A 24,403-nucleotide genomic window follows, 5' to 3' on the forward strand; every position below is an offset into this window, starting at 1 on the left:
CGTGCGTGAAAATGACTAGTGAGAAGTCTGGTTGCTTGACGTTCATAAAAACATATCGATATCTACTCTATAGTTTTAAACCCCAGGTTGTCCATATATCGGCCCAAACTAGCAGCCCAACTGCGATATCGCTATTCTTCTTCAAGGTTTACATCATACAAGATGTCATCGTTAGTAGCCTTCATTATTACGGAGTACAAGTGGTTGTATCTTTCATAGTCCCAAGGCACATACAATTATGCCAGAGAGTAGGAGTAGGCTTGGCTTGAGTTTAGGATGTGGAAGTGGCAATGAAGACACTCAGAATACTGTTAATGGTAAAAAGGTATAGTCGCAATCATGACATTCTCCCAGTAGGTTTAAAAAGGCAGGCACTAAAAAAGGAAAGAGAGGAGGGAGCTATATGGTGTATTAGACGCCTTAAGCATTATATGACCTGAGGCTCTAACATCTGTCGTCTATAAAGAAAAAGAAAGAGGGGTTTTGGCACCTAGAAATAATGAAACGCGATCACGACCGCAGTCAAACGGAACAGTCAGGTAGTGGAAGATCTTAGGCACTTCCCTCGTAGTACACATTGGCATGTTACCACTAGGCCACCTGCTGTTGGATACTAGATATTGGCTTAAACTTCCTTTTCTTCCACGCTTTCCAAACTTTATGTGCATATACAGAGACACGATGCTCACTATATCCATCCTAGACCTCTATGCATGTCCAGAAAGAGTATATGCTGCTATCCTTGCATATACTTGAGCCCTATGTATTTGATAACTTGATTGACTTCTTACAGGTACCATTTGCAGTATGAATTCACATTACTCCTTGATGTACTGAGTAGCACCTTCCTATTCCAACGATCTCTAAAAAAGAAGAACTTTATTATATCCAGGGCAACTGGGCAACTGGGCAACTGGATTGAGGTATTTTCATTGGCCTAAAAGGAGCATCAACTCGGTCTCGGTTTCAAAGAAACCCCTGGGGCGTGTGGCTAATTCCTGATATATACCCCACATAGCAGGTATACGAGGATCGTCTAACCAAAAGAATCAGCTTTCCATTTATAGTCGAAACAGATCTGTGGTGAAATAAATCCCGCACGTCCAATCGAATATCCTGAGCCTTCATGAATGACGCCTCCCAGAATCAAGAAAGAGTGTACAAGTCATTTTCTAGGTAGATCATCCAAGTTATTTCAGGTCAATGGTGATGAGGATTGCACCGATAGATAAATGCATCATGCAGATATTTCACTAGTTTCCAAGGTTATCAATGGAGATCGATCGTGGCGTGGACACACCATTCAGGCCCCAGCCTTAGTCAAAGGCAAGGCTGCTCCATATACCTGCTTAACTAGTGAGCCCTCTCCATTGATCTACTATGATCCCTATGGCTCTTTGGGTGTGTTGACATACGAAGTATACCTTGCCTGTTGATAAGCTTTTGATGAGCTTGATACAGTTCTCACATACCTCACAAGTAGACTCTAGAATAGGAGATTCCGGGCGCTGAATTCGAAGCAAATTAAGTCCTGCAGAATTAAGTTTTCAAGTTCTGCGGGCTCGTTCGAAGGATTGGTATCATCGAATCGACAGATCAGAACGTCCTATTTCTCGGCGCCAAGGTATTAATGAGCGAGAGGGCGGCAAAGCTACCTTTGCATCACCAAATATGCATATACCCGGCCCGGGGAAGGCTCTGGGGAAAATATCAAAACAATTCCATTCTCGGTATGTTAACGCGAACACTATAGCTCGGACCAGGAGAAGCTCCCTATGAACGTCTCCTGTACAGCATTTCTAATCTAGAGTATCATATTTCGTATTCTTATCCCCATTGTCCGGATCCACCTGAGTGAGGGGGTGGGGTCTACGGAAGTCGTAGAAAGTGCCTAAAGAGGCTAAAGCGACATAGCTTGAGTCTGGGGCTGTCAATGTTGATCATCCTTTACGCTTACCCACAAGGAAGGCCAATATATAGAACTCTGCTACCTACATCAAGGCATGTGACACGAAAGCAACCTTGAAGATACATGTACCGATGATAAGCCAGTTATAAGGTGTCTACGACATTTTTCTACACAGCGATGCATCTAAGTATACGAAAAGCACAGTGTGAATCTAGACGGAAGCAAGTCAATTGACAAGACACAAGACATAAGTAGCCCGTTTAAAAGTAAAAGCCGTACCCCAACCGTGTAGACCGATCCCAATGCATAATATGAAAAGGCCCCATTGAACCGGTAGCCAGACCCGGTCACATATGGAAAGCAAGAATTCGAATTGCCCCGACCCATGCAAAATGCTAATAATGACAAATATAAGAAAACAAAAAGGATATCACTGGAACAGCATCAGGAATAAGACCCCGCTCTGTAGGAGCTGCAGCAATTAAAGAAACATGGACATGAAGATAAAGCGTGAGGTTAACATGGGGATCAACCATGTGAACGGGTTCGGGTTTGATGTGGTTTTTGTTCCGTTTTCATTGAACGCTTTATGCAATGAAGGCGCGATCTAGCTGGCGCAGCGCTCTAGTGTCCTCGCCTCCAAATCCGATCTTCTCATTAGGGATATCCCGTGGCCCATCGGCGAAAGAGCTCGGTGCGGGCGTCCCATTCGAGCCAGTGGCGGGGCCACCAGGAGAGGCAGTTGCGGAGGAAAGAGGGGCCAGCGATGCGCCGTTCATTAATGCGCTGATTCCAGGAACTGCATTTGCAGCACTCGTGGAATCGGAAGTCTTTGGCGATGAGGCGATGGGGTTGAGAGAGGGCAATGCGGCGGGATGCTCCTGCTTCACCAGCTGAGGGCTATTCGCGTGTCCATTGGACTGCGTAATGGACTGGACTGGCACGCGCGGTGATGCCATGCGAGGATCAACTAAAGCATGTCCGTAGACCGGTGGGGTGCGTTGCTCATGGGCTTGAGCTGCGTTGGCGTGTGCTTGGGCTTGGGCGTGAGCAGCGTGGGCATGCGCATGAGCGTCGTGCATAGAGCGTGGCGATCGGTTCACGTAGCTTGGTTGTTGTGGCGGTCCAGCTGGAGGTAGAGTTGATTCCATGTGAGGCGGTCGATCATATGGGCCTGTCATCCCATGTGGAGGCGGTGGGAGTCCAGCATGTTGATGAGGTGGAGGCTGGTGGTGTGGAGGGCCATAATGATGATGATGTCCATTGGCACCTACCGGGGGGAGATAAGAAGGACCAGGGCCATATTGAACCGAAACATTGGGTGGTGTAGCTAGAGGGGTGGGCGGCCAAGCATAGGCAGGTGGGTATGGCTGTGTATGAGTGACGCGCGGGTATGCGCCGAGGGGATGAGGAGTGATGGGGTAAGCAGCGCCTGCCATAGGTCCACGGGTAACCACAGGAAGATTTTGTTGATCATTGACAGTCGATTCGGGATAGAGACCTTTCTGGGGTCGAACATGGCGCAGTGCGGGATCTGAAGTTGGTTGTTGCAAGTTGGCGGCAGAAGGATGGGAACGTGAGTAATAGCTAATGAGGTGCAAGTGTTGACCGTTTGATGTCGTAATACTGAAAGACTGCTTCATCAAACCATCTGGCTTGTAACGGTACCCGTCTGGTCCCTCGTCTGTGCCATCGGCGCGGTCATCGTCACTACCCCGGCTCTCAGGTGTCTTGCCTCCTCGAGAGGTAGAGCCCTGAGAAACACTACCGCCTCCACGTTTGCCTTCCATTTCACGATAAGTCAAAAAGCTACCAGATACACGACTGGCGCTCCATGACTTCCCATCGGTCCATCGCCGCATACCCGCTTCTCGCTCATCCCATACAAAGACTGAACCGGATCGGATTGATTGTCGCTCTTTCTCTGATAATCGTCTTTGAACGCGAGGTAAAAGGCCGATGCGACAGGCCTCGAAAAGAATGATAGCGTCCGCAGGTGTGCGAACGTGTCCGTAATACGTCTCCATCCAAGCTCTTGAGTCAACCGAGGACCCCGGTTGATTTGATCTGATTGCCAGGTTGAAGGATAGGAGGGGGTTTTTTTTAATGGGAGTACGAGAGAGGTCTGAGAGGGGGTTAGATCTAAGGAAAAGAAAAGAGGCGCAAGTGGAGAGGAAGAAAATAGGGTTCAGGTCCAAATATAATAGGAACCAGGATCCGAGTTGGATATGGGGTAGCCTGTAGACCGACGTGGGTAAAGGCCGAGCTTTTACGTCACCCAAGACGGTTAGACCGGTTGAAAGTATTATTCTTTTTTGTCTTTTTTTTTCTTTTTCTTTTTTTTTTTTTTGTGATTCAACTTTATCCCAAAGTGGAAGAGGAAGAACTTCAGAGATTGATGTGGGCCAAGTGGATTTGAAGGCGTAAAGAATGCCGAACAGAGGGAGAGAGCCAAGGCTGAAAAAGACACAAAGAGACGGAGAGTGGGGGGCCTACTTTATGACTCCACAGGGTTTCTGAAGGAATGGCTTAGCTGTTGTCTCGGGAACTTTTTCGAAATGAAAGTGAGGGAGAAAGAGAAAGAGAAAGAAAAGGTGGAAGAAGAAATAAAAATAAAAATAAAAGAGGAACCTTTCAGATGCAAGCTTATAAGAAACAATGAAGAAATCATAAAAAAGAAGGTTAAATAAGGCGGAGAGAAGAGCGGATCAAGCGATCCAAGCGAAAAGATCGAACGGAACTTGCTAAACGCCGAGATTCCTAGAGGATTATTTTAATTTATATTTCTCTATTTACTTTAAGTTATTTAATTTATTTACCTTATTTAAATTTCCTTGGAATCTCTTTGAAATCTATATGCATGGGAACCTTGGAAAAAGAATCTTGAGAGTATACAAAGGACTTCAATATTGTGTAGCCTAGGTATTTTATGTAAAGTATAAAATCTTCACATCTTTAACTCAAATTCTATATGAAATTTAGATTCCATTTTCCTGTCACGGGGAGTGAAACAGTTTTCCGGATTGGTTAATTCCACGTTGGAAACTCTTGGCTCGGCTTTACGGGGTTTGAAAAATCTTGGAAGGCAGTAAGGTTAATTTGGCCCCCTTCAAAGCCCCATTCCTGATAGATTAAACTAAAATGGTTAAAGGGTAGAAGGATCAGCGTAAATAGATAGACAATCTGTATGGTAATAATACATAAAATAAAAATAAAATAGAATAAAATAAAATCTATGTACATAAAATCCTCTGTGTCAGAAAAGTGGCGCTCTGATCGCAGAAAAAAAGGTTAGTGCGGAACTCTTAAGCTTAATCCAACACGAGGAGGCCGGCGCTGAACTTTATGTCTGCTCGCTTACAGAGACCATATCCACCCCTCCACTTTGGCTTATTATTTATTTCTTGGCAAATTGGGGGGGGGGTAGGGAACTTCATTCTATATTGCAGTGGGATTGGGTTATCTTTCGGATATACGGAGTATCTTTGTACATCTTACATAACATAACCTTGTTAAAACAATGGATAACTATATATATCTTTCGGACCCCCAATCGGACCTCCGTGCTAAAATGTTAAAATGCTCAATTCCAATTGCCATTCTCAGACAAGATGAATTTATAGTTTGTTTTTTTCCAACGGGAAAAAGGATCAAGCCCACTTAACTATCGGGGTTTAGCACTTATCCCCTTATTGATTAATAATAGCCTAAACTGGGTTTTTAGCGGTGCCGTCCGATGCGGCCTTATCCAACACCCTATCCCTTGGCAAGTCTCCATACGAGTCATATCCAAACAAGGTTGATCTTAGCGAATCTGGCCCGGAATATTTTATTTCTATCCGATATCCGATATACATGGGCTTAAATGATAAGAAGAAGCCACAGTGGCCATATCCTCGTGACTCGTGCTCCGTACTCGTATTGGGTCCAGTGACACCGTCTTTTGTTTTTTAGCTGCGCTGACCATAAAGCTTGACAAGATCCTAGTCCAGATCAAAGGAATGATGTAAATAAAATAAAACATGAACTCAAAAGTTGCACTCTACTTCATACGGAGTATTGTGGATCAGAGAAATGTCTAGGTCTCAAGTCTGTTGATCCCATCTATGCATATTATTTGCGCGCGTAAAAGTATGCAGGCGAAAGCTAACTAAGAAGCCACGTAACAGGATCTCCACGGGGAAGCATACGGGTTAGGACTGGCTATACTAGCTACAGGCCATGTATTTGTAGATAATGTACTTCGTATCTGACTTATATTGCTCGTGTTCAACCAAAACTAATAAAGAACACTAACTTAAAACTAAGGCGATTCGCGGACTATTAACCGATCGACCAAAGCACCTAGGATGATTCGACTAAATCATATCTGCTGACACATTGACTCGGCGATAAGGTTAACTGGTCCGAGTCTGCGCTCCGTGCCGTTCATGTTCGTTGTGCAGTTAGCCTTGTACTTAATTCGCCTTACAGGTAGCCACGCATTCTAGATCCAATATTGGACCCCTGTACATCGCATGAGGCGTCGAAAGGTACCAGAAACATTTAGAAATCGGTGCCACATTAATCCTGGTCATGAACATTTGAACTTGTGCTATAGCCTTATTGTCCAATATATCACGCACGGGCCGAATAATGCAAGCCAGTGAAAGCGTATCGCCAACAAATCCCCCGTTGTACAAGGATCACTCTAATAGGGTTCGGGGGAGCTGGTTAAGCTTGGCAGCTGATTCCCTTCTTGGCTTCAGCCCTGATTCGGAATTGGACTTTACAAGCTGGGGGCCCATGTGTCTCTATTCCAAAGAGAATGGCAGGAGCCCATGCTCCGTAGTGTCAGCGTACTTCGTACATTGTATCGCATGCATTACATGTCTCACATAGCGCCGTGTGTGACTATAATATCACAATGGTGACCTGCTTTTCCATCTACCAGGTCTACGGAGTGTGTAAGGTCGCACCGCTTATATGATATCGATTCGATGGAATAAGCAACATGGGTGGCCAAATGGAAGACATACGAAGTAGTGTGTATGATCCAATATACGGATTAGCGGGCTAGCATTCTGTAGAATTATGCTGTGTTCTTGTGCTGCCACACTCAAAATTGATTGAATGGCTAATGATAGGTTTGGGGTGATAATCCAGGTTAACAATCAGACTGGCGCAGCTGGTCATTCATAATGTCGAAAAAGGAAACTGGAACGGTAGGTAACATTTTTACTTTGTCAATCTACCTAGTCTCTTCCATAAAACACGATGAAATAAGCATAACCAACAGCACGATCACCACATGTGTTCCCTTACCTAGAGCATGCAAGCATGTACTCCGTACTTTATACAAATTCACATCGATGTTAGTGTAAAAGCTCAAATTTGACCGAATTGTTTTTTAAATTCTGAAGATCGCTGGGTCCACCCCCGACAGCCGTGATCCCGCAAGTCTTGCTCCATTAGGATAGTCTAGTGTCTCTCATTTCCCCCAGGTGGAAAATCATCTCCTATTTATCAAAGATGTAGGTACACCATACTCCGTATACGTCGTCCCCTTTCCACGCCTCATAATGATGCCAATGTCCAGGTTTAGTGTTGCCTGCTTAACAAGAAAAACAATTGCGTGTCGCAAGGTCTAGCCGATTATCCGAATACTCCTTTTTTCTGAGTGGATCTAGCTCCACATCTCGCTAACTATATCTCACCTCCTCCGTACTGATACACATAAAAGTACCCTTGCGGGATATGCCGCCTGTTTTGCCGACCGTGGTTCGTGCGGGCCTTCTGCAACTGTATTCGTTAGTTGCTAATCGATTATTAATGGTCTCGGAGTACATTCGGATTATTGAAGATAAGTTGGAGGTGAGATATTAACTCTGCTACACAGCATTTGCTTTCATATATAATCTCCGATTGATGACATGCTTTGGCCTAAGGTTATAAACGAGAGCCCCAAGGTCAGCCACGGTATTTGAGGAGCAAGATTCCTCCAGTCAGAGACGATCTCATATTAAGGCAACTAACACCAACCAAAAAAAGAATGGAAAATGACGTGCGATTCTTGTATTGTAATGGATTTTCGTTGCAACCCTGGAATTAAAGGTTGCCAAGAAACAATTTTGTGAAACGTCACACGAGCTTATCTCCACTAGCATAATTAAGGTATCCATTGTCTAGATGAATAGGGAATGTGCTGGAATGGTTAAGTGGAATTACTTTTTTTTTTTCATTTCTTTTTTTTTTTTATAGTATTTTGTATTTTGGTGTTTCATTGCATGAGGGTCAAAGGGTTTCATTTTATTATGGTCCAATGTTTGTAATATTGACTTTACTATTACCATATCCATCACATCCTCTAAGAAAAGGCAGTGCAACACTGTTGCCTACCAAAATGACAAGAAAGTATCCCAAGTAGCCAAGAGTTATGACTGCCAAGGACAACATTAGTGGCTAGACCCATGGTCTGAGCAAAATGTCATCGAAGCCTAAAATCCAATATTCTTCTTGTGAACCATGGAAACTGTGGCTTCAAATTTATGGTTAACGTTAACTCCGTACCTTTAATTTACTTAACTTTACTTAACTTTACCTAGACATTTCCAAGGTTCTAAATCTGCTTTGACCCCTTACATGGACATAAATCCATGTGGCATAATTTTTTTCGGGGAGTTTCTGAAGCCGAATACGAAGACTTGAAATATTGTCTTAGCCTTGGAGTGTAACCTTAACATAATCCTAAAATTATTATTACTCCGTACTGCATACTAAAAATAATTTGATATTCCTACCGCAAATCACATCTTCGATCTCGCTATTTGCAATGTGATACGTCAGGCAGGGATGTGCCACTGCATGACTCGTATGGAGGACAAGGCGCGCACTGCCCAAACTTCTTTTTGCTTATGCTTAACCCTGGTAAGGTTGGGGCCCCTTGCCTGCTGATCCTAGCCCCCTTATTGGTATGTTCGCTTTGTCAAAGTAAAAATATATCAATTCGAGGCACACTTCTTTATGAGGCTGTAATTATCTTTCACAATTCTAATCTGATGTACTTTCCTTTTTCAAACTATATAATTGCCTCTCGCCACAGTAATAATCACATGTGGCAATACAAATCTATAAATCCAAACTCTGAAACCGGAATGCTCGGCATCAAAAAAAATAAGCGAGATCCGAAACAGTAACTGAGAATACTCCAATTACTCCAAAAACTTCCTCGGTCCACGTTTTATAAGTACGCCGAGGCTGAATTTCCTTGTTGAACCACATCTATCCTGTTTCCTAATTAGGGTACTGATGTGTACCTTTTATCATCAACGGAGTTACCTCCTCCGTATTATCCTAAAAACTAGTGCCACCCGCCCCAATTTTTTACATTTGGTGGGACGCCTCATTTCCAGACTACAGTGCTTGGCTTTGCTTGGGGTCCGGAACTCCGGTGCATAAATCAGGAATAAGATCTGTGTATACGAGGTATACGGAGTACAATATGCTACCCCGTGCATGTACAAAAACGTCCGGTCTACTCCGTCGAGCTACTTTTATCGTGAAACGATCGTCTACACCTGGCGCTATGCTAATGCAGCAAGATCTGTGCCTTAATTTTATTCCTTGAAAATTTTAAACTCCAGAATCCATTTTTTTTTTCGTCCGTGCTTGTTAACTTTGAATGTCTTGCACTCTACTTCAGCCCTGTATACAAATCAAGGTATGGAGTATGCATACGTAGATCTCCCTGTGTTCAGTTGTTTGATATCACATAATGATTTCCTGTCTCCGGTATGAGCAAGACTTGCATATTATATTTTCTCCCGTTACGTAGCATTCTTTTTTAGCGTTACGCTTTGTTCTGGCTTCTTCGGCTGGTTGTCTAGGATGATCACTTGGCTGAGTCTTGGAGCAGGGGCCAGATCCAAAAAAAAAAAAAAAAAAAAAAGAAGGTTTTCATATTGAATGTAACTATAATTTAGTCATTCTTCTCGCCCGAATGCCCATTTACATTAAGCTCTGTTACAATTTAAAATTAGAATCTCGGCAAACAAACGGGGAAATCAATGATGGACATATAAAGGTGTGTAGATCAATCAGCCTACATATAGCCTCTCCCCCCTAGTTCTTATATTCTAATGATCTACAGAGTACGGAGTACTCCGCACAGATAAGAAATTTAGTTTTCTTCTCCTTATTTCGCTTTGTTTTATCGATATTGAAATAGCAATTAAGAGGTCTGTGTATACGCTTTTATCAAGTTGACTTTGAAAATTGTTTGATATTAAAAGGAGAGCAATATACAAAAGTAAGCTGAGCCGAGCACCTGCAAGCCCTCTTTTTTAGCTTCGGGTAAGAGACTTGTATTTCTCACTAGTCGAATTGGGTTATAAAGTGCGACGGAGGCTCCGTTATGCGGAAGTCAGCGGATAAACCCCCCCTGTCTTTGTCCTATTCGGGATTATATCAGTATTATTGCTGGAGGATTCACCTATATACCTCCGCGGCTGATGAGGAATACTTCGTACTTTGTATATTGTCCCCGTTATGACTCCACGGGTTACACGGTGAATTAGCTCATGTCGCTTTAGGTTGAGAGTTTCCAAATTTATATCTATTTAGTTTTCATGCATATTATATTACAAATCTATCATACACTGGCCAGCTGATACCTCTGAGAAGTCTCAGCAATCAGCGCGACCGAAGTATCGTGGGAAGGATACGATATCCCGAACGCTGGAGACACCAGTCAAATATCCCAGGAATCGATCGAATCCGAGCCCAAAGCCACCATGAGGAGCAGAGCCCCAGCGTCGGAGGTCTGCATACCATTGGAGATGGCTCAAGTCCTCGTCGGGAGTGAGGTGAGGATACAGCGACTCGACTGGAGCTGCATCACCAGACTCGGGAATTTGCCGGGGCTTGATCAGACCGTGCGCACGCATGCTCTGGATGAGATTGGGCAGGCGATGCTCACGCAGGGAACCCCCGGCGACTTCACTGACTTCGGGGAGAAGTAGGTCGAAACATGCCACTGTCTCCCCGGGAGTGTTGCTGTCATCTGCGACCTGCGAAGGGGCCATGTAAAACGGCTTGACGGATTTCGGATAGTCCGTTACAAAGACAGGACGCCCTTTATGGAGCACCTCGACGATATACTTTTCATGCTCAAGTTGTAGACCTCCATTCCATGTCGGGGGATGCTCAAAGGATGCTCCGTCTTCGGCGACAGCACGCTGGAGCATCTCCACTGCTTGGGTGTATGTAACCCGGTGCCATTTTGGCCCATCCATTAGATCGGTCCATCTTTGCCGTAGAGATCCTGTCTCCTCCGCGCTAGTTTCCTGCCCTGGCTCGCCAGACCGCTTTGCCGACAAGATCTCTTGACCCACAGGAGTAGTGTATAGACGACGCGTCAGATCGCGTAGCAGATGTTCCACTAGGCCAGTAAGCGAATCAAGGTCGGACATAAAATTGACCTCGGCTTCGAGCATGTAGAACTCGCTGAGGTGGCGCGGTGTATCGCTCTTCTCCGCCCGAAACACGGGGGTCAATGTCCAGACGTTGCCCAGTTCCGCCGCATAAGCTTCAAGATGAAGCTGGGACGATACAGTAAGGTATTTTGGCGATCGGAAGAAATGCTCGTTCTCGGTGCTGGCTGTAGCGGCACCGCGTGGTGCCAATGTGAATGTTTCACCTGCGCCTTCACAATCCGAGGATGTTATAAGTGGAGGCTGAACTTGTGTAAAAGCTCCGTTCGGATGAGAGTGGAAGACATTGCCAAGTTGGAACATGCACTCGGATCGGAAACGCGACAGGAGAGAATTGAAGGGTGTTCGAATGCGGAGGTGGGGAATCTGGCGCAGAAATTCGGGACTGTGGTACTTCTTCTGAATCGGAAACGTCTGCAGCCATAAATATCATGGTTAGTGTGAGGTCTTGCGACAGTTGGAGTAAGCTCTCGGGCTCACCTCTGGGTCCGATGCGCCAACGATCTTAACGTCGGTTGTTTGGAGCTCATGAGTTTGCTCTTTGCCCGGTGGGCAAGCTTTCCATATGCCCGATATCTCGACCGCAGTTCCAGTTGACAGACTAGAGAAAAGGCGCTCAAGTTAGTCTCCGTTAACAAACAGGTCGATGATCACAGCTCGCGCGCGGTCAAACGTACTCTGCTGCTTGCGCGGGTTTCAGAAATGCCTGTACCGGTTCCACAGTTGAGCCATCGGTTATTTCTGCGAACGCGAAGCGTTTCTGTTTCCGTACAGACCGAATGAACCCGTTCACTTTGATTTCCTGGTCCTCAAAGTTGGAGACTCCACCATTCTTGCTGGCTTGGAGGATCTGGGCGCATCGCACAATAGCGGGACGGGAATTAATTGAGCTATGGGTAAGTCTGCCCACAGACGTGGCGAAGGTCCGCCGCCATATCTGCATTGCTGAAGGTGCTGTAGGTTGATGATCGGGGAGTTCGGAGATTGCGGCCAGGAAACTTATCGGCGTTGATGTCGGTCCGATTAGCATTCTCATCTGGGCAGTATTCCAATACTACTGTTATTACCATTGTCTCGGTTTATAGTGCTAAAAGTTGGCAGCAGTGTTATTTCGAAAGAAATGTATTCATGTTCAGATATATAGTTATATTGTACACTACAATCTTGTTGCTATGTTCCCAAGTCCTAAGGGTTTATATATAACGGACCAGCCCTACCAATTTATACACTCGAAGATAGCCCGACATATACAATAAGAATATTAACGAAAAATAACAGAAGAAACACTACTCAAAAGGCGGATACATATATGATTGAGGTCTCGAAACATCCTCAGCAAGCCATTAAAGCAAAGTGGGAATTCAACGACTATCAAGATTAAAATAATACCAGAAGAGTTTCAGTCAAGCCAAACTGCAGCTAAAGGAATGACTAGGCCGTTATACGACCCTGGTCCAAAAAAAGAGAGCAAGAAAATATTCCATGCCTTACTGCGAAGGCCGTCGTTCATAAATCTGCCTTTCCTCTTCAATCATATCAATCGCATCCATGAGGACGCCATCTACCATAGCTGCATACACAGCCATCCTCGACCGTCCGCCCTCCTGTCCAGCCCCGTAGCCCATGTCGATAAGAGAAGAAACACATCGTTCGATTGCCTCATCATTAGATCCAGGAACACTGGCATCAAGTGTCCTAGAGAGATCGACTCTCGTTGTATCTTCCACCGGGAAGCTTCCAGGAATTTGTTCGTGAGAAGATGCGCCATTTCGTTCTCGCCTAGACAGACGCGCCCACGTGTCCATTTCCGCAGAACCTTGCGATCTATCCCCAAGACGACGCATACTTGCGGAATGCTTGAGGGAGTTATGACGGCTAGTCTCCGCAGTATGGTGATGATTTGGTTTATGAGTTTTGTGTTCAGTGGCTCGGCGCTTCGGTTTGGCCGCATGTTGGGGGGCATTGAGGCCTCTCACTGGGCGCACAGCCTCGCTGGCACCGGAAGCAGATTGTCCAAACCCTTTTGGGGTAGGATGGCTGGGTAAAATGGGAGTGGAGAGTTCCTCGCCGTGTTTTGGGTTGTTTGGCGATTGAATATGCAAAGCTCCAGTTATAGGTTCTGTTCCACGGCGTTCCTGCCGATTTGCAAGAAGCTGAGCCTCCCATTGAGACACGGGTGGGAAATGAGACTCCGTGTTCGAAACACCCTGACCGCTCAATGGATCGTTATGCTGTGCGCTCGTCTCGGGTAAAAGCGAGGGAAAACGTGCGCTGAATGCAGGGTCATCACTGGGAGAGTCAAGTAGTGCAGATGATTCTGCCTGGGCTTGACTAGAATCATTTTGCGTGAGGTCCACGAAACTAACGGACTTTCTGCGATTTTCCGAGCTACTGGGCTGGGATAAGCGCTTTTGTGGCTTCGCGGCAAGTGAGGGCACAAAGGCTCCCAATGTGGTACTGTTTCGTTCGGAGGGAGAATTGTTTACACCGCTCATATCAGCCTGAGGGCTTTTTGACTGGGTATCATGTGCGGTTGTACCGACGTTGGGTGAAACCTTAGCCGGACGTACACTTTCGATAGGGGGATGATGCATAGGCTCCAGGTTTATTGAGTGGCCGTCGATAACAGCACCTTGCAATGCTTCCATTGCAGCGAAAGCCGGATACTCCGAGGGGAAATTAACGTAGCCAAAGCCTGCATGCCTTCCTGATGCAGTATCTAGTGGGAGATCCACCTTGACAAGGAATCCTTTGGCAGCAAACACATCCTGTATCATCTTGTCGGTAACCTTGAAACCAACGTTTCCAATGAACAAGGACCTAGTTGCTGAACTGCTTTTTGACTCTCTAGGCTTCACTTGTGAGTTCTGTCTAACACAGAATGGGGTGTTGAATGCAGGAGGAGGCGGAGGCGGAGGCGCAGGTCTCCCGTGCGTGAAGTGAGTGAAATTTGGCATTGCCACCGACGGCAGAGGAGGACATGGAGGCGGGGGTGCGTTATAAGTGTGGAATGGATTCCAAAGTGGAGCAGGCCATGTGGGAGGTGCCCAATGAACTGGCTGAGCAGGTATAGGTTGACGATCATGATGACTCTGGATGGGGGTTACTCCTGCTTGTACAGTATAAGATGGGTTCGATTGGCCTGGGCTTGCTGTTGATTTCTCGTTTGTGGCTGTTTCTGAAGGATGTGTGTTTGAGCTTTGGGGATACACATTGCCCGGAGCCATAGATTCATTGCTTGCAGCAGTGTTGAAGGCTGGCCCTGGTGGCCCAGGGTTTGGTGCCTCGGAAGTCGAGGACGTAGAGGCTGTTGATCTAGCGCGCCCAAACTCGCTTTCAAATGCGGCAAATAATGTTCTTCCGACCTCATTGAGTTCGGAGGCCATCGTACGAAAACCATCAGCGGCATTCTCAGCGACAGGCCTTCCTGCCTGGAAGGCATCTTCTGCCATTTGCCTTCCGCCATCCGGAAGATTGTTAAAAGCGGTTCTTAGGTGAGCTTCAACAGTGGCAAGTAGTGCCCGTAGTGACGATTCCACGTTCTTAGGCAGAGATTTCTGTGTTTCCTCAAATTGTCTCTGAGCATTATGTAGTTGTCGCTGTAGCTCAGGAATTTTTGATCTAAATTCAGATTGTACCATAGTAGCGCCGTTGATCAGCTGGTCTAGAACCTGTGCTGCTAAAATCTCAACGGGGTGAGGGGATCGTTCTGAGTTTGTGTTGGCTGATGGCTCAGTCGGTGGCGAGTTAGGCTGAGGCTCTCTACTCTCCGAGGACTCGGCAGCATTGAGCATCTCTGCTAGCTCGGCCTCAAATGCTTCCATGAAAGGCCGAGGTTGATCCCCAGAGAGAGATGGCGAACTAGTATGAGGAACTGGCACTTCTTGCTGCTGTTGCTCTTCGAGGACAATAGCCTTCGAAGTAGGTTGTGTGTCGTTCTTCCCATCAGCCGAGCCTTGTTTTGGAACGCTGTTTTCAAACCGCTTCCACAACTCGGTCACGGAGTTTGATCGACGAATATCAAATATGTGCATCGGAATGATGTCATTGCGAGAAAGCCTGACGGCTTCAAGCTGTGTATTAATGTCTAGGGGCTCCTCAAGGCGCTGAGAGAGCTCGAAAGCGGATCCAACCTAAGGGAAAGGGTAAGATTTTGATCTCGGGATGATATTTAGCAGACTGTTGTGAACTTACGGTGATTGTTTCATCATCATCATCGTCATCCAGATAAGTCAACCTTGCACGGGGATGGTTTGACGCTAAATCATCGTAATCCGTAGCAGAGATCTGGACCACCCCCGAAGCAGTACGAGGATCAGCAGGCTGCTCGGGTTCGTGCTGAGCAGGTACCCGAAGGTTTCTGATTCGGAAGGGCTTCAACATGGGGAAGATGCACTTTTAGCCCTGTAGATAAGAGCCACAAACAGGTGGGACGTTACAGAATAGAAAACCAAAAAAGGGATAAACTAGAGTAGAGTTGAAGATATGAAATGTTTTGGAATTATGATGCCTTTGGGGCTAGATAAACGGGGGAAAAAAAGATCACGAGATTCATATGTTGCTGCCTGTGGCAACACTTCCAAGTTTTTCAAGTTTGGATCTTCCAGATGCAAGGATGGAAATCCAAATAAATTTGAAGAATTAAAGAAATTTCAAATAACAAATAGTACATGGGAGTTTCAGGCAACAGGATAAGAGAACATGATGAAGCTCTCCCGGAGGATCCCCCGCTCCGATCACATGACAGTATCCTTTCGCCTGGATTTCTAGGCGTCAACCCTCAATGTTAAACCTGACAATTGAATGGATTGGACAATGAATAATACTAATTGAGAAATTATGTCCACATAACGTCTCCCAATGTCTGCGCGACCGTGTCCGCTGTTCTCATCTACCTGCAGCTCTCATTTCCACCGTAATACCAATGGCTTGTTCATTGGAGACGGTACATCGCATGAACGCCCCCGAAACCTAGCATTCCGACAATTACGATATTACGTCGCGCCGCTCGCGTCTCCATAATAAATGGCGACCTTGAAGTCTGCGCCATTGCAGACTCCAGCCGATCGCAACGTGAACAACGTCGTACTGGGCGACCTCTTATTCAAACCATGGAACCAATCCATCTACCCCGAAGATCTCGTCGCCAAAGACGCCGATCGACTCTACGTCTGTCGCTGGTGCTTTCGATACACATGTGACGTGGATACGTTTGAGCAACACAAACGCGCCTGCGAGCATCGCATAACCCCACCTGGCACGAAAGTCTACGACCATGGCGGGTATGCAGTGTGGGAGGTTGATGGGCAAAACCACAAACTTTTCGGACAGAATTTATCCCTTTTCGCCAAACTCTTCCTCGACCACAAGACCGTATTTTTCGATGTCGCAACCTTCCTGTACTACATTCTTACTTTTACCGACCCGGACGACCCCGACAGTTACTACGTGCTCGGTTTCTTTTCAAAAGAGAAACTCTCATGGGACGCGAACAATCTTGCTTGTATCTTGATCTTTCCGCCTTACCAACACAAGCAGCTTGGGAAGTTGTTGATGGGGGTCAGCTACAAGCTCAGCGGATGGGACTCTAATGGCGGGTGCATCGGTGGACCAGAGAAGCCACTCAGCGAGCTAGGCCACAAAAGCTACGTTCGTTTTTGGGCCGAGCGGATTGCTCGATTCTTACTCCGCGGCAAACCTAGTGCCAGCTCCCTTGAAACCGACCAGCAGAAGCCTAGCTCAACTCCTAAAGGCTCCCGCAAGAGACCATTGCGCGAGACCTTTACTGTTGAAGAACTCGGCCTGGGAACTGGTATGCTGACCGAGGACGTGATCACTGCACTCAAGAGCATGGGGCTATTTGAGCCTCAGGCTACTCCGAAAAAACGTAAATCCACCCGCACGGCTGTGGAGGATAATACCACCCCACCAGGTCAGATGGTCACCATTTGCAAATCTGATGTATGGGAGTGGGCTCAAACACACCATCTCTCACTGGACGATCCAGTCTGGGAAGAAGGCTTCGAGGGACTTTGGCCGCGGGAGACTGTGTCCGATGGGGATGACCAAAGCATTGCCTCAGAAGAAGACTGATTCTTCTAATGAGATGGCTTTCAAGTTTATGTACGATAGCGCTTATTACAGTATTTTCATCTAACGACGACAATGAGAAGCAACGTGAAGTTTGTGTATTTTTGAATAGATTGGCGCTTGGCCCCCAACTTTGTGAAGAATCAAGTCTTTAACCCTTTTAAAACTTTACATGAACCGCCTGATTTCGTAAACGAGAAAGTACATTACTCTTCACCACCGGGACCACCAGCACCGGATTTGCTCATCTGCCGAGCCTTCAGTAGCTCATCGCACAGAAGGAGGTTAGATGCGATGCCTGTGCTGGAAGCGATGCAGTTGCGCAGAACACGGAAGGAATCGAAGACACCCTCTTGAACGGGATCCATGGGCTCGCCAGTGACCAGACTCAAACCAACAACGTTGCCATCTGTTGCCTCATCGTGAAGAGCAGCCAGAGAATCCTGGATATCGTGGCCGGAGTTGGCAGCAAGAGTTTTAGGGATGATTAGAAGGGCATCGGCGAACGCACCAACGCCCCACTTGGCCTTACCCTTGACGGTCTTGGTGAAGGCCTGGGACTGCAGGTGTGCAGCACATGCAACTTGGAATGCACCAGCTCCGGGAATGACACAGCCATCGACAATGGTGTTGTAAACAGAGCGCAAACCATCACGAACGGCATCCTTAACCTGGGTAATGGTGTGCCCATTAGGACCCTTAATGAGAATAGTCACAGACTTAGGGTCCTTGACCTCTTCAACGAAAGTGAACTTCTCCTCACCGAGCTGGTGCTCGTAGACCAGACCAGCCCAACCAAGAACCTCCGGAGACAAATCCTCAACACTGTTCTGAGCAGTTCCACCACAGACAAGCTGGAGACGTTCCATGTTTCTGCGCTTAGCTCTTCGCAGGGCGAAAATACCGTTCTTGACAAGAACATCCAAGCTGAGAGGGTCGATACCCTTCTGGTTGATGATAACGAATCCCTTGTTGGGGTCGTTTCCACAAACCTCCTTCTTGAGGTCCACAATCTTCTGCAGCTTAGCATCCACAAATTTGCGCTCGCTCTCAACCAGCTTATCTCTCTGCTCGGCGTTGGAGTAGTAGAATCCGGAGTTAATTTCCGACTTCTCGTACTCCAGACTGACGTTCAGTGTCAGAATGAAAGCGTTCTCAACTCGCTTGGGCATATCGGGGTGTCTAGCACCGTGGTCCAAGGCAAGACCACGAATAAGCTGGGTATCGGATGAAGACCGGTGCTGCATCGTCATAATCTCAACCATGTGCAAATCGGGCTTCTCCGGGGCTTTGTGGATGGCGAGGACGGCATCGACGATGTCGGGGGTAAGCTTCTCAGCGAGAGCACCGTTAAGCTTGGTGGAGAGGGAGGTACGGGCGACGGAAAGCAACAGCTCTCGGTCAATGGGACGCTCGAGCTTGAAGTTTTCAAGGAACTGTAGGTAATGTGTTAGCTCCATATCGAGATTCGACTTTCAATGTTTATGACATACTTTCAAAGCCTCAGTCTTGGCAATTTCGTAGCCATCAGTGATGACACGGGGGTGCAAACCCTCCGAGATGTGACGCTCCGCCTGCTTCAAAAGCTCTCCTACCAGCAAAACGACAGATGTTGTTCCATCACCGGTAATGTCATCTTGTGCCGTCGCAGCGCGAGCAATCATAACCTTTCCATTTCGTCAGTAACACGTAGGACGCTCTCGAGGCAATGCCATCTTACCGCCGTAGGGTTTTGAATTTGCTGATAAATATTAGCTTCCAAGCTCGGATCCTGAGATTCTGGGGGCAGAACGAACCATCTCCCGCAACAAAACGTTTCCATCCTTGGTCAATTTGATCTATCATAGCAAGCTTGTATCAGAAAAGGAATGTTTCGTGCCGTTCGAGAGGAGTCGGGGGTTGCATACTGCGCCTGCACCATCAACCAGCCTAAGTTTTGTCAGCTCCAATGCCTTTGGATGTGGGGTGTATTCGTAGAAAACTCACATCTTGAGGGTTCCCGAAGGACCCAAATTGGACTTGAGAACATCCTGAAGACCTTCACCGGCACCGATGTTCACCTTCAAGGCCTCTCCTCTCCGCTGGGTGAAATGTTAGTGTGCGGGCATATCATTGAGGGGCCATCTGGGAATATTTTCCATACCCTCGACTCCGCCTTCGGGTTAAGTAGTTGAGTTGCAGACATATCCCAGGTAATGAATGACAGGGTATCACGTCCAATAACTCAAAAATATTAAATTAAAGGGATGGTAGAGCGCTTGTTCCACGATAGGTCCGCGGCCAAAAAGCCCACATTCGAGCATGCTCTATGTTCACGTGACTATATCAATGGAGCGGATAAACATATGCTCCGATACCTACCGTCATACCTCCGGTTCGGTGCCTTAGGATTCGCACTAGCGGCGAGAAAAAAAAATTGTCCATTTCCAGCCGTCGCCAACCTCACCAGCAATCCATCGAATTGAACTTTTCGAGGTTTTCTGGCCGGTGTTGCAAGTTTTTATCATTACCTTGCGATTGACCTTATATTGGTCCTAACACGATGGCCGATTTCCTACTTTTCGAGGGCCCTATGGGTTACTCGCTTTTCAAGGTTGCCCACCAGGGCGACTCTGTCGGCAATGCCTTGAAGGAAGTCCAGGAGGGTGTCAATGACCTTGCCAAGTTCGGAAAGATGGTCGAGCTTTCTAGCTTCTTGCCCTTCGAGTACGCTTTATCTGCCTATATGAAAAGGTTTTTCATGGTCCACTAACAATTTTTAGGAACAACAAGCAGGCCCTTGGAGAAATCAATGACATCTCCGAAGGTGTCGCATCCGAGACTCTCGTTTCTTTCCTTGAATTGAACCTCCCCAAGCCGAACAAGAAGAAGAAGGTGATCCTGGGTCTTGCCGACAAGGCTCTGGCAGGAAGCATCAAGTCCGCTTTCTCATTCGTGGACTGTGAGACTGGTGATACCAGCGAGGTCGTTCAGGACCTTCTCCGTGGTATCCGTCTCCACGCTAGCAAGCTTCTCAAGCAGCTTCGCGATGGTGACATGGATACTGCCCAACTCGGTCTCGGTCACGCTTACTCCCGCGCTAAGGTAAAGTTCTCCGTCCAGCGTGACGACAACCACATCATCCAGGCTATCGCCATTCTGGATCAGCTCGACAAGGCCATCAACACCTTCGCCATGCGAGTCCGTGAATGGTACTCGTGGCACTTCCCCGAGCTCGTCAAGATTGTCTCCGACAACCAGCGCTACGCCGAGCTCGCCCTTTTCATTAAGGATAAGAATGCCCTGACCAGCGAAAGCCTGCACGACATTGCCGCCCTTGTTGAAGATGATGAGGCTGTTGCCCAGAGCATTATCGATGCTGCTAAGACTAGTATGGGTCAAGAGATCTCCGAGTCCGACATGGAGAATGTTGTCGCTTTCGCCGAGCGCGTTGTCAAGCTCGCCAAGTACCGCAAGTCTCTCTACGCTTACCTTGTTGCCAAGATGAGCGTCGTTGCACCTAACCTTGCCGCCCTGATCGGTGAAGTTGTCGGCGCCCGTCTGATCTCCCACGCCGGTAGCTTGACCAACCTCTCCAAGTACCCCGCCTCTACCGTTCAGATTCTTGGTGCTGAGAAGGCTCTTTTCCGTGCCTTGAAGACCAAGGGAAATACCCCCAAGTACGGTTTGCTGTACCACTCTTCCTTCATCGGCCGCGCTGGCCCCAAGAACAAGGGCAGAATCTCCCGTTTCCTTGCCAACAAGTGTTCCATTGCTTCCCGCATTGACAACTTCTCCGAGGCCCCTAACACCAAGTTCGGTGAGGTCCTGAAGAGCCAGGTTGAGGAGCGCTTGGAATTCTACGCCTCCGGCGCTGCCCCTACTAAGAACGAGGTCGCTATGGTATGTTGAGCTCTATTTGTCCCTATTTAAATCGACAAACAAATGCTAATAGTTTACAGAAAAACGCTATGGATGCTGTTCTGGCTGACCTTGATGTTGATGCCGACCAGAGTGATGCGGAGATGGAGGATGCCGAAGTCGCTGAGGCTAAGGTAGAGAAGAAGGAGAAGAAAGAAAAGAAGGAGAAGAAGGAAAAGAAGGAGAAGAAAGAGAAGAGAAAGTCTGTGGGTGGTGAGGGCGAGTCCGACAAGAAGAAGAAGCGCAAGCACGACACGGATGCCGAGCCCTCCAAGAAGAAGCAAAAGGCCTAGATGTGCAATTTGTTTGGACTTGGGAGTCTTTGTCATGGCGTTAGGTTTTGCTTTTGTCTTCATGACTCGATTGGTACGGCTTGCAGGTATTTGTAAATTATTACCAGGCCTTTTGCCTCAGCAGCTCTGACTATCGCTGCTCTGATATTTTTCAATTAAGTGTTTTAAGTTGTTCATCGCACAGAGTACAAAGTAAGGAGTTGCCAGATTCAAGAATAGTTGGCTGTATAACCCTGACGTCTTTTCAGTGGTCTTCTCGGTGGTCTTCTCAGATATCATTCTGTTTGGATATCTTGTCAGTTTTTATAGCCGGCAAAAAAAAAGGCGGAAAAAGACGATTTGTGAAATGGAATTTTCTATAGAATAGAAAGACCAAAAATAAATCCCTTGATGCATGGCTTATTTTAGTGGCGATCATTCCAAGGTTGTACCCCACGTCAGATTCAATGCCGAATGTTCCAAAACCAAAACCCCTCTCAGCCCTGACCTCCGCGTTTCGCGAGCTCTCCAGAATGAATAACTTCGTTTCCTGAGAACAACTTGGTGGTGGATACCCTATTTATTTACAAATGAGATCCATCGGGTTGCTCGGTGACGTCCCCACTACGTCCGTTTTCAGTATGATGCCGATGGGCTTATCTTCATCTTTCTCTCCCAAGCGCAAGCGAGAGCCTTCAGAGTCAGACTTCTATAGCCCCTCGGCGTCACCCATATCGATAGCCTCTATCGATAGTTTTCAAGAGGTTCCACTTCAGGACGAGGACGAGCTGGAAAGCTACAGTCCTCGCGCTTCAGTGGCTGGACGATTCGGAGAGTTAGCTATCCGTGGCGACCTTCTTTCGGACCCTGGAAGCTTTTCTGAAAACTCACGACGAGAATCTTTGGCTCTACCGACGCAGAAAACATGCGAGCCTGATAGCGACAAGCTCAATAATATGCCTGAAGCCCTACCGGCCACTAGTAGCGAGCCCAGTGACCGCCAAGTCCTGCGATTCGAGCCGCCGCCCACAACGCAGGATCCGACTTCCTCGCCCGTTTCCCCCTCAAAGAAGAAGTCTGCAGCTTTCTCTCGCAAGCAGTTGAATCCGTCATCGCCATCTAAACGGAAGCAGCGACTATCACCTCCTCTTACAGACACTCCGTCTGAAGAAGACCCGCTTGTATGGCATGATTCGGAAATAACAGGCCACAACCCATCTGATCCAACGGATGATGGATATGGAATCAACGGTATAGGCTTCAAGCCCACTGCCTCAATTGCGTGGGAAAGATCACAGAAGCGTCAAAAGCAAGTGGCAGAATGGAAGAATCGCGAAGCCCGGGAGGCTCGTGAAAGACGACGCGAAAGGAGGAGGGATGGCGTTGAGGTAGACAAATTGCGCGGCATGAACGAAGGCGCCGTTCAGAAGCGCGTCAAATTCAATTTCTAGCGAGGCAGGCATGGCTGCGCAACATGCGGCCACATTTTGGATATCTTTGCTTTCGGCGTTTTTTTTCTGAAGGGAAGGCATATGAGCGGTTTTTTCTTTGTTTTGCTCTCGGACAAATGGGATGGTCCAATGATCATTGGGCGGACAATATGAACTTTGCAGAGAGCTATGATACACAGAGATGACTTATGACATGACGTCGATCATCATTTGATCCATTGATCGGAATACATATACAGTTTTCGGAACACCTCATGAACTCCACGACTCCTTTTCATGAACGGCACTACCAGAATTTGTAGTTGGAGGGATTAGTCCAACTCTTGCTCTTTCTTTCCTGCTCAGCAAGACGCGCGCGCAATGCCGCTTCCTCCTCTGCCGTATCCTTCTCACGTTGCTTTTTGGCCTTCAATTGATTCATAAGATCGAGCGCTTCTGCCATGCCACTCAATTCGTTATTTCGTCGCCAGCGGCAGTATTCATACGAGGCTAATGAAGTGATCGCAAACATGCCAACAGCCCAGTTTCCTGCAGACCATAGGTAGTACCGTCCTGCATGCACATATTAGACCATCATTCCAGTGTTCCAATGTCGAAGGAGCGCAGCTATACCTTTAAGCACACCTCGTAGGCCACCAACTCCAAATCCGACACCAATTCCAGTCAACAAGGATTCCCGAGCACACGGTCTTTTGTGGAGGGTGGTCATTTCAGAGACTGGAAATGTTCCAATAATCTCGGAGTATGATACATCCTTGGGGTTCTTGCCTCGGGGCTTATAGGTTGCTTGGGCGAGCGCGTTTGCAGGTTCTTCGGGGTTTCCGAAGGCATCCCATAACTTTCCAGTTTGTGACTGAGACGGATTGTGTTTCGGTTTCTGCGAATCGGCCAGGTCATTGGAGATTTGTGTGTTGTTGCCAGCCTGTGAAACAGAGCTGGGGTCTTGTGAGTCTTCCGACATTGTTATGTAGAGTAAATTGCTTCTAGACTTCCACGTGCTGTCTTCATCACTATTCAACAAGATCACCAATATCGGAGAAACAGATAGTCCAACATTCCCAAAACGGATGGTTATTCCGAAAGCTGACTAACGCTTTCGACGCGCATGGGCGGTACGCGAACGCGTCGGGACTATCGAAATCGATTTGATTATAGCAGATTGTAGGCCATTGCTGGACCCTCCTGGAGGCACAATTAGTCCCCAAACCAGATTTCATTTTATTTGTGCCTATTCAACTTTCTTCCTTTTTTTTTGTTTGATCTGAAATTCACCAAGTGCGCATTTCATGTTCTGTACTGGTCCTGCCCTTT

The 24,403-nt window shown here is 47.1% G+C and overlaps 8 protein-coding genes across 8 annotated transcripts; 3 read left to right on the plus strand and 5 right to left on the minus strand.

Annotated features, from left to right (window-relative positions):
- Positions 1-2,496: 2,496 nt before the first annotated feature.
- Positions 2,497-3,936, minus strand: PGRI_025680 (camp independent regulatory protein; the record flags this gene model as incomplete). The annotated part of the gene is made up of 1 exon (XM_040790281.1): positions 2,497-3,936. One exon carries the CDS (start codon positions 3,934-3,936, stop codon positions 2,497-2,499), a length of 1,440 nt encoding a protein of 479 aa, XP_040647234.1.
- A 6,636-nt stretch (positions 3,937-10,572) lies between these two features.
- On the minus strand, positions 10,573-12,449 carry PGRI_025690 (asparagine--tRNA ligase SLM5; the record flags this gene model as incomplete). Its single annotated transcript, XM_040790282.1, has 4 exons — positions 10,573-11,793; positions 11,860-11,980; positions 12,057-12,229; positions 12,294-12,449. 4 exons carry the CDS (start codon positions 12,447-12,449, stop codon positions 10,573-10,575), a joined length of 1,671 nt encoding a protein of 556 aa, XP_040647235.1.
- Positions 12,450-12,866: 417 nt separating this feature from the next.
- On the minus strand, positions 12,867-15,762 carry PGRI_025700 (RNA recognition motif domain-containing protein; the record flags this gene model as incomplete). Its single annotated transcript, XM_040790283.1, has 2 exons — positions 12,867-15,512; positions 15,574-15,762. 2 exons carry the CDS (start codon positions 15,760-15,762, stop codon positions 12,867-12,869), a joined length of 2,835 nt encoding a protein of 944 aa, XP_040647236.1.
- Positions 15,763-16,404: 642 nt separating this feature from the next.
- On the plus strand, positions 16,405-17,472 carry PGRI_025710 (putative histone acetyltransferase (MysT1); the record flags this gene model as incomplete). Its single annotated transcript, XM_040790284.1, has 1 exon — positions 16,405-17,472. The coding sequence occupies one exon, from the start codon at positions 16,405-16,407 to the stop codon at positions 17,470-17,472; it is 1,068 nt and encodes a 355-aa protein (XP_040647237.1).
- A 203-nt stretch (positions 17,473-17,675) lies between these two features.
- PGRI_025720 (chaperonin-containing T-complex subunit CCT6) lies at positions 17,676-19,654 on the minus strand (the record flags this gene model as incomplete). Its single annotated transcript, XM_040790285.1, has 7 exons — positions 17,676-18,905; positions 18,963-19,136; positions 19,190-19,210; positions 19,266-19,307; positions 19,377-19,398; positions 19,456-19,550; positions 19,613-19,654. The coding sequence occupies 7 exons, from the start codon at positions 19,652-19,654 to the stop codon at positions 17,676-17,678; spliced, it is 1,626 nt and encodes a 541-aa protein (XP_040647238.1).
- A 357-nt stretch (positions 19,655-20,011) lies between these two features.
- On the plus strand, positions 20,012-21,662 carry sik1 (snoRNP complex protein NOP56; the record flags this gene model as incomplete). The annotated part of the gene is made up of 3 exons (XM_040790286.1): positions 20,012-20,175; positions 20,232-21,351; positions 21,411-21,662. 3 exons carry the CDS (start codon positions 20,012-20,014, stop codon positions 21,660-21,662), a joined length of 1,536 nt encoding a protein of 511 aa, XP_040647239.1.
- A 569-nt stretch (positions 21,663-22,231) lies between these two features.
- Positions 22,232-23,092, plus strand: PGRI_025740 (uncharacterized protein; the record flags this gene model as incomplete). Its single annotated transcript, XM_040790287.1, has 1 exon — positions 22,232-23,092. One exon carries the CDS (start codon positions 22,232-22,234, stop codon positions 23,090-23,092), a length of 861 nt encoding a protein of 286 aa, XP_040647240.1.
- A 286-nt stretch (positions 23,093-23,378) lies between these two features.
- On the minus strand, positions 23,379-24,053 carry PGRI_025750 (Cytochrome oxidase biogenesis protein, Cox20 subunit; the record flags this gene model as incomplete). The annotated part of the gene is made up of 2 exons (XM_040790288.1): positions 23,379-23,644; positions 23,705-24,053. The coding sequence occupies 2 exons, from the start codon at positions 24,051-24,053 to the stop codon at positions 23,379-23,381; spliced, it is 615 nt and encodes a 204-aa protein (XP_040647241.1).
- Positions 24,054-24,403: the final 350 nt, after the last annotated feature.

The sequence above is a fragment of the Penicillium griseofulvum genome (assembly GCF_001561935.1).
Source record: "Penicillium griseofulvum strain PG3 chromosome Unknown contig_80, whole genome shotgun sequence".
NCBI lineage: Eukaryota > Fungi > Ascomycota > Eurotiomycetes > Eurotiales > Aspergillaceae > Penicillium > Penicillium griseofulvum.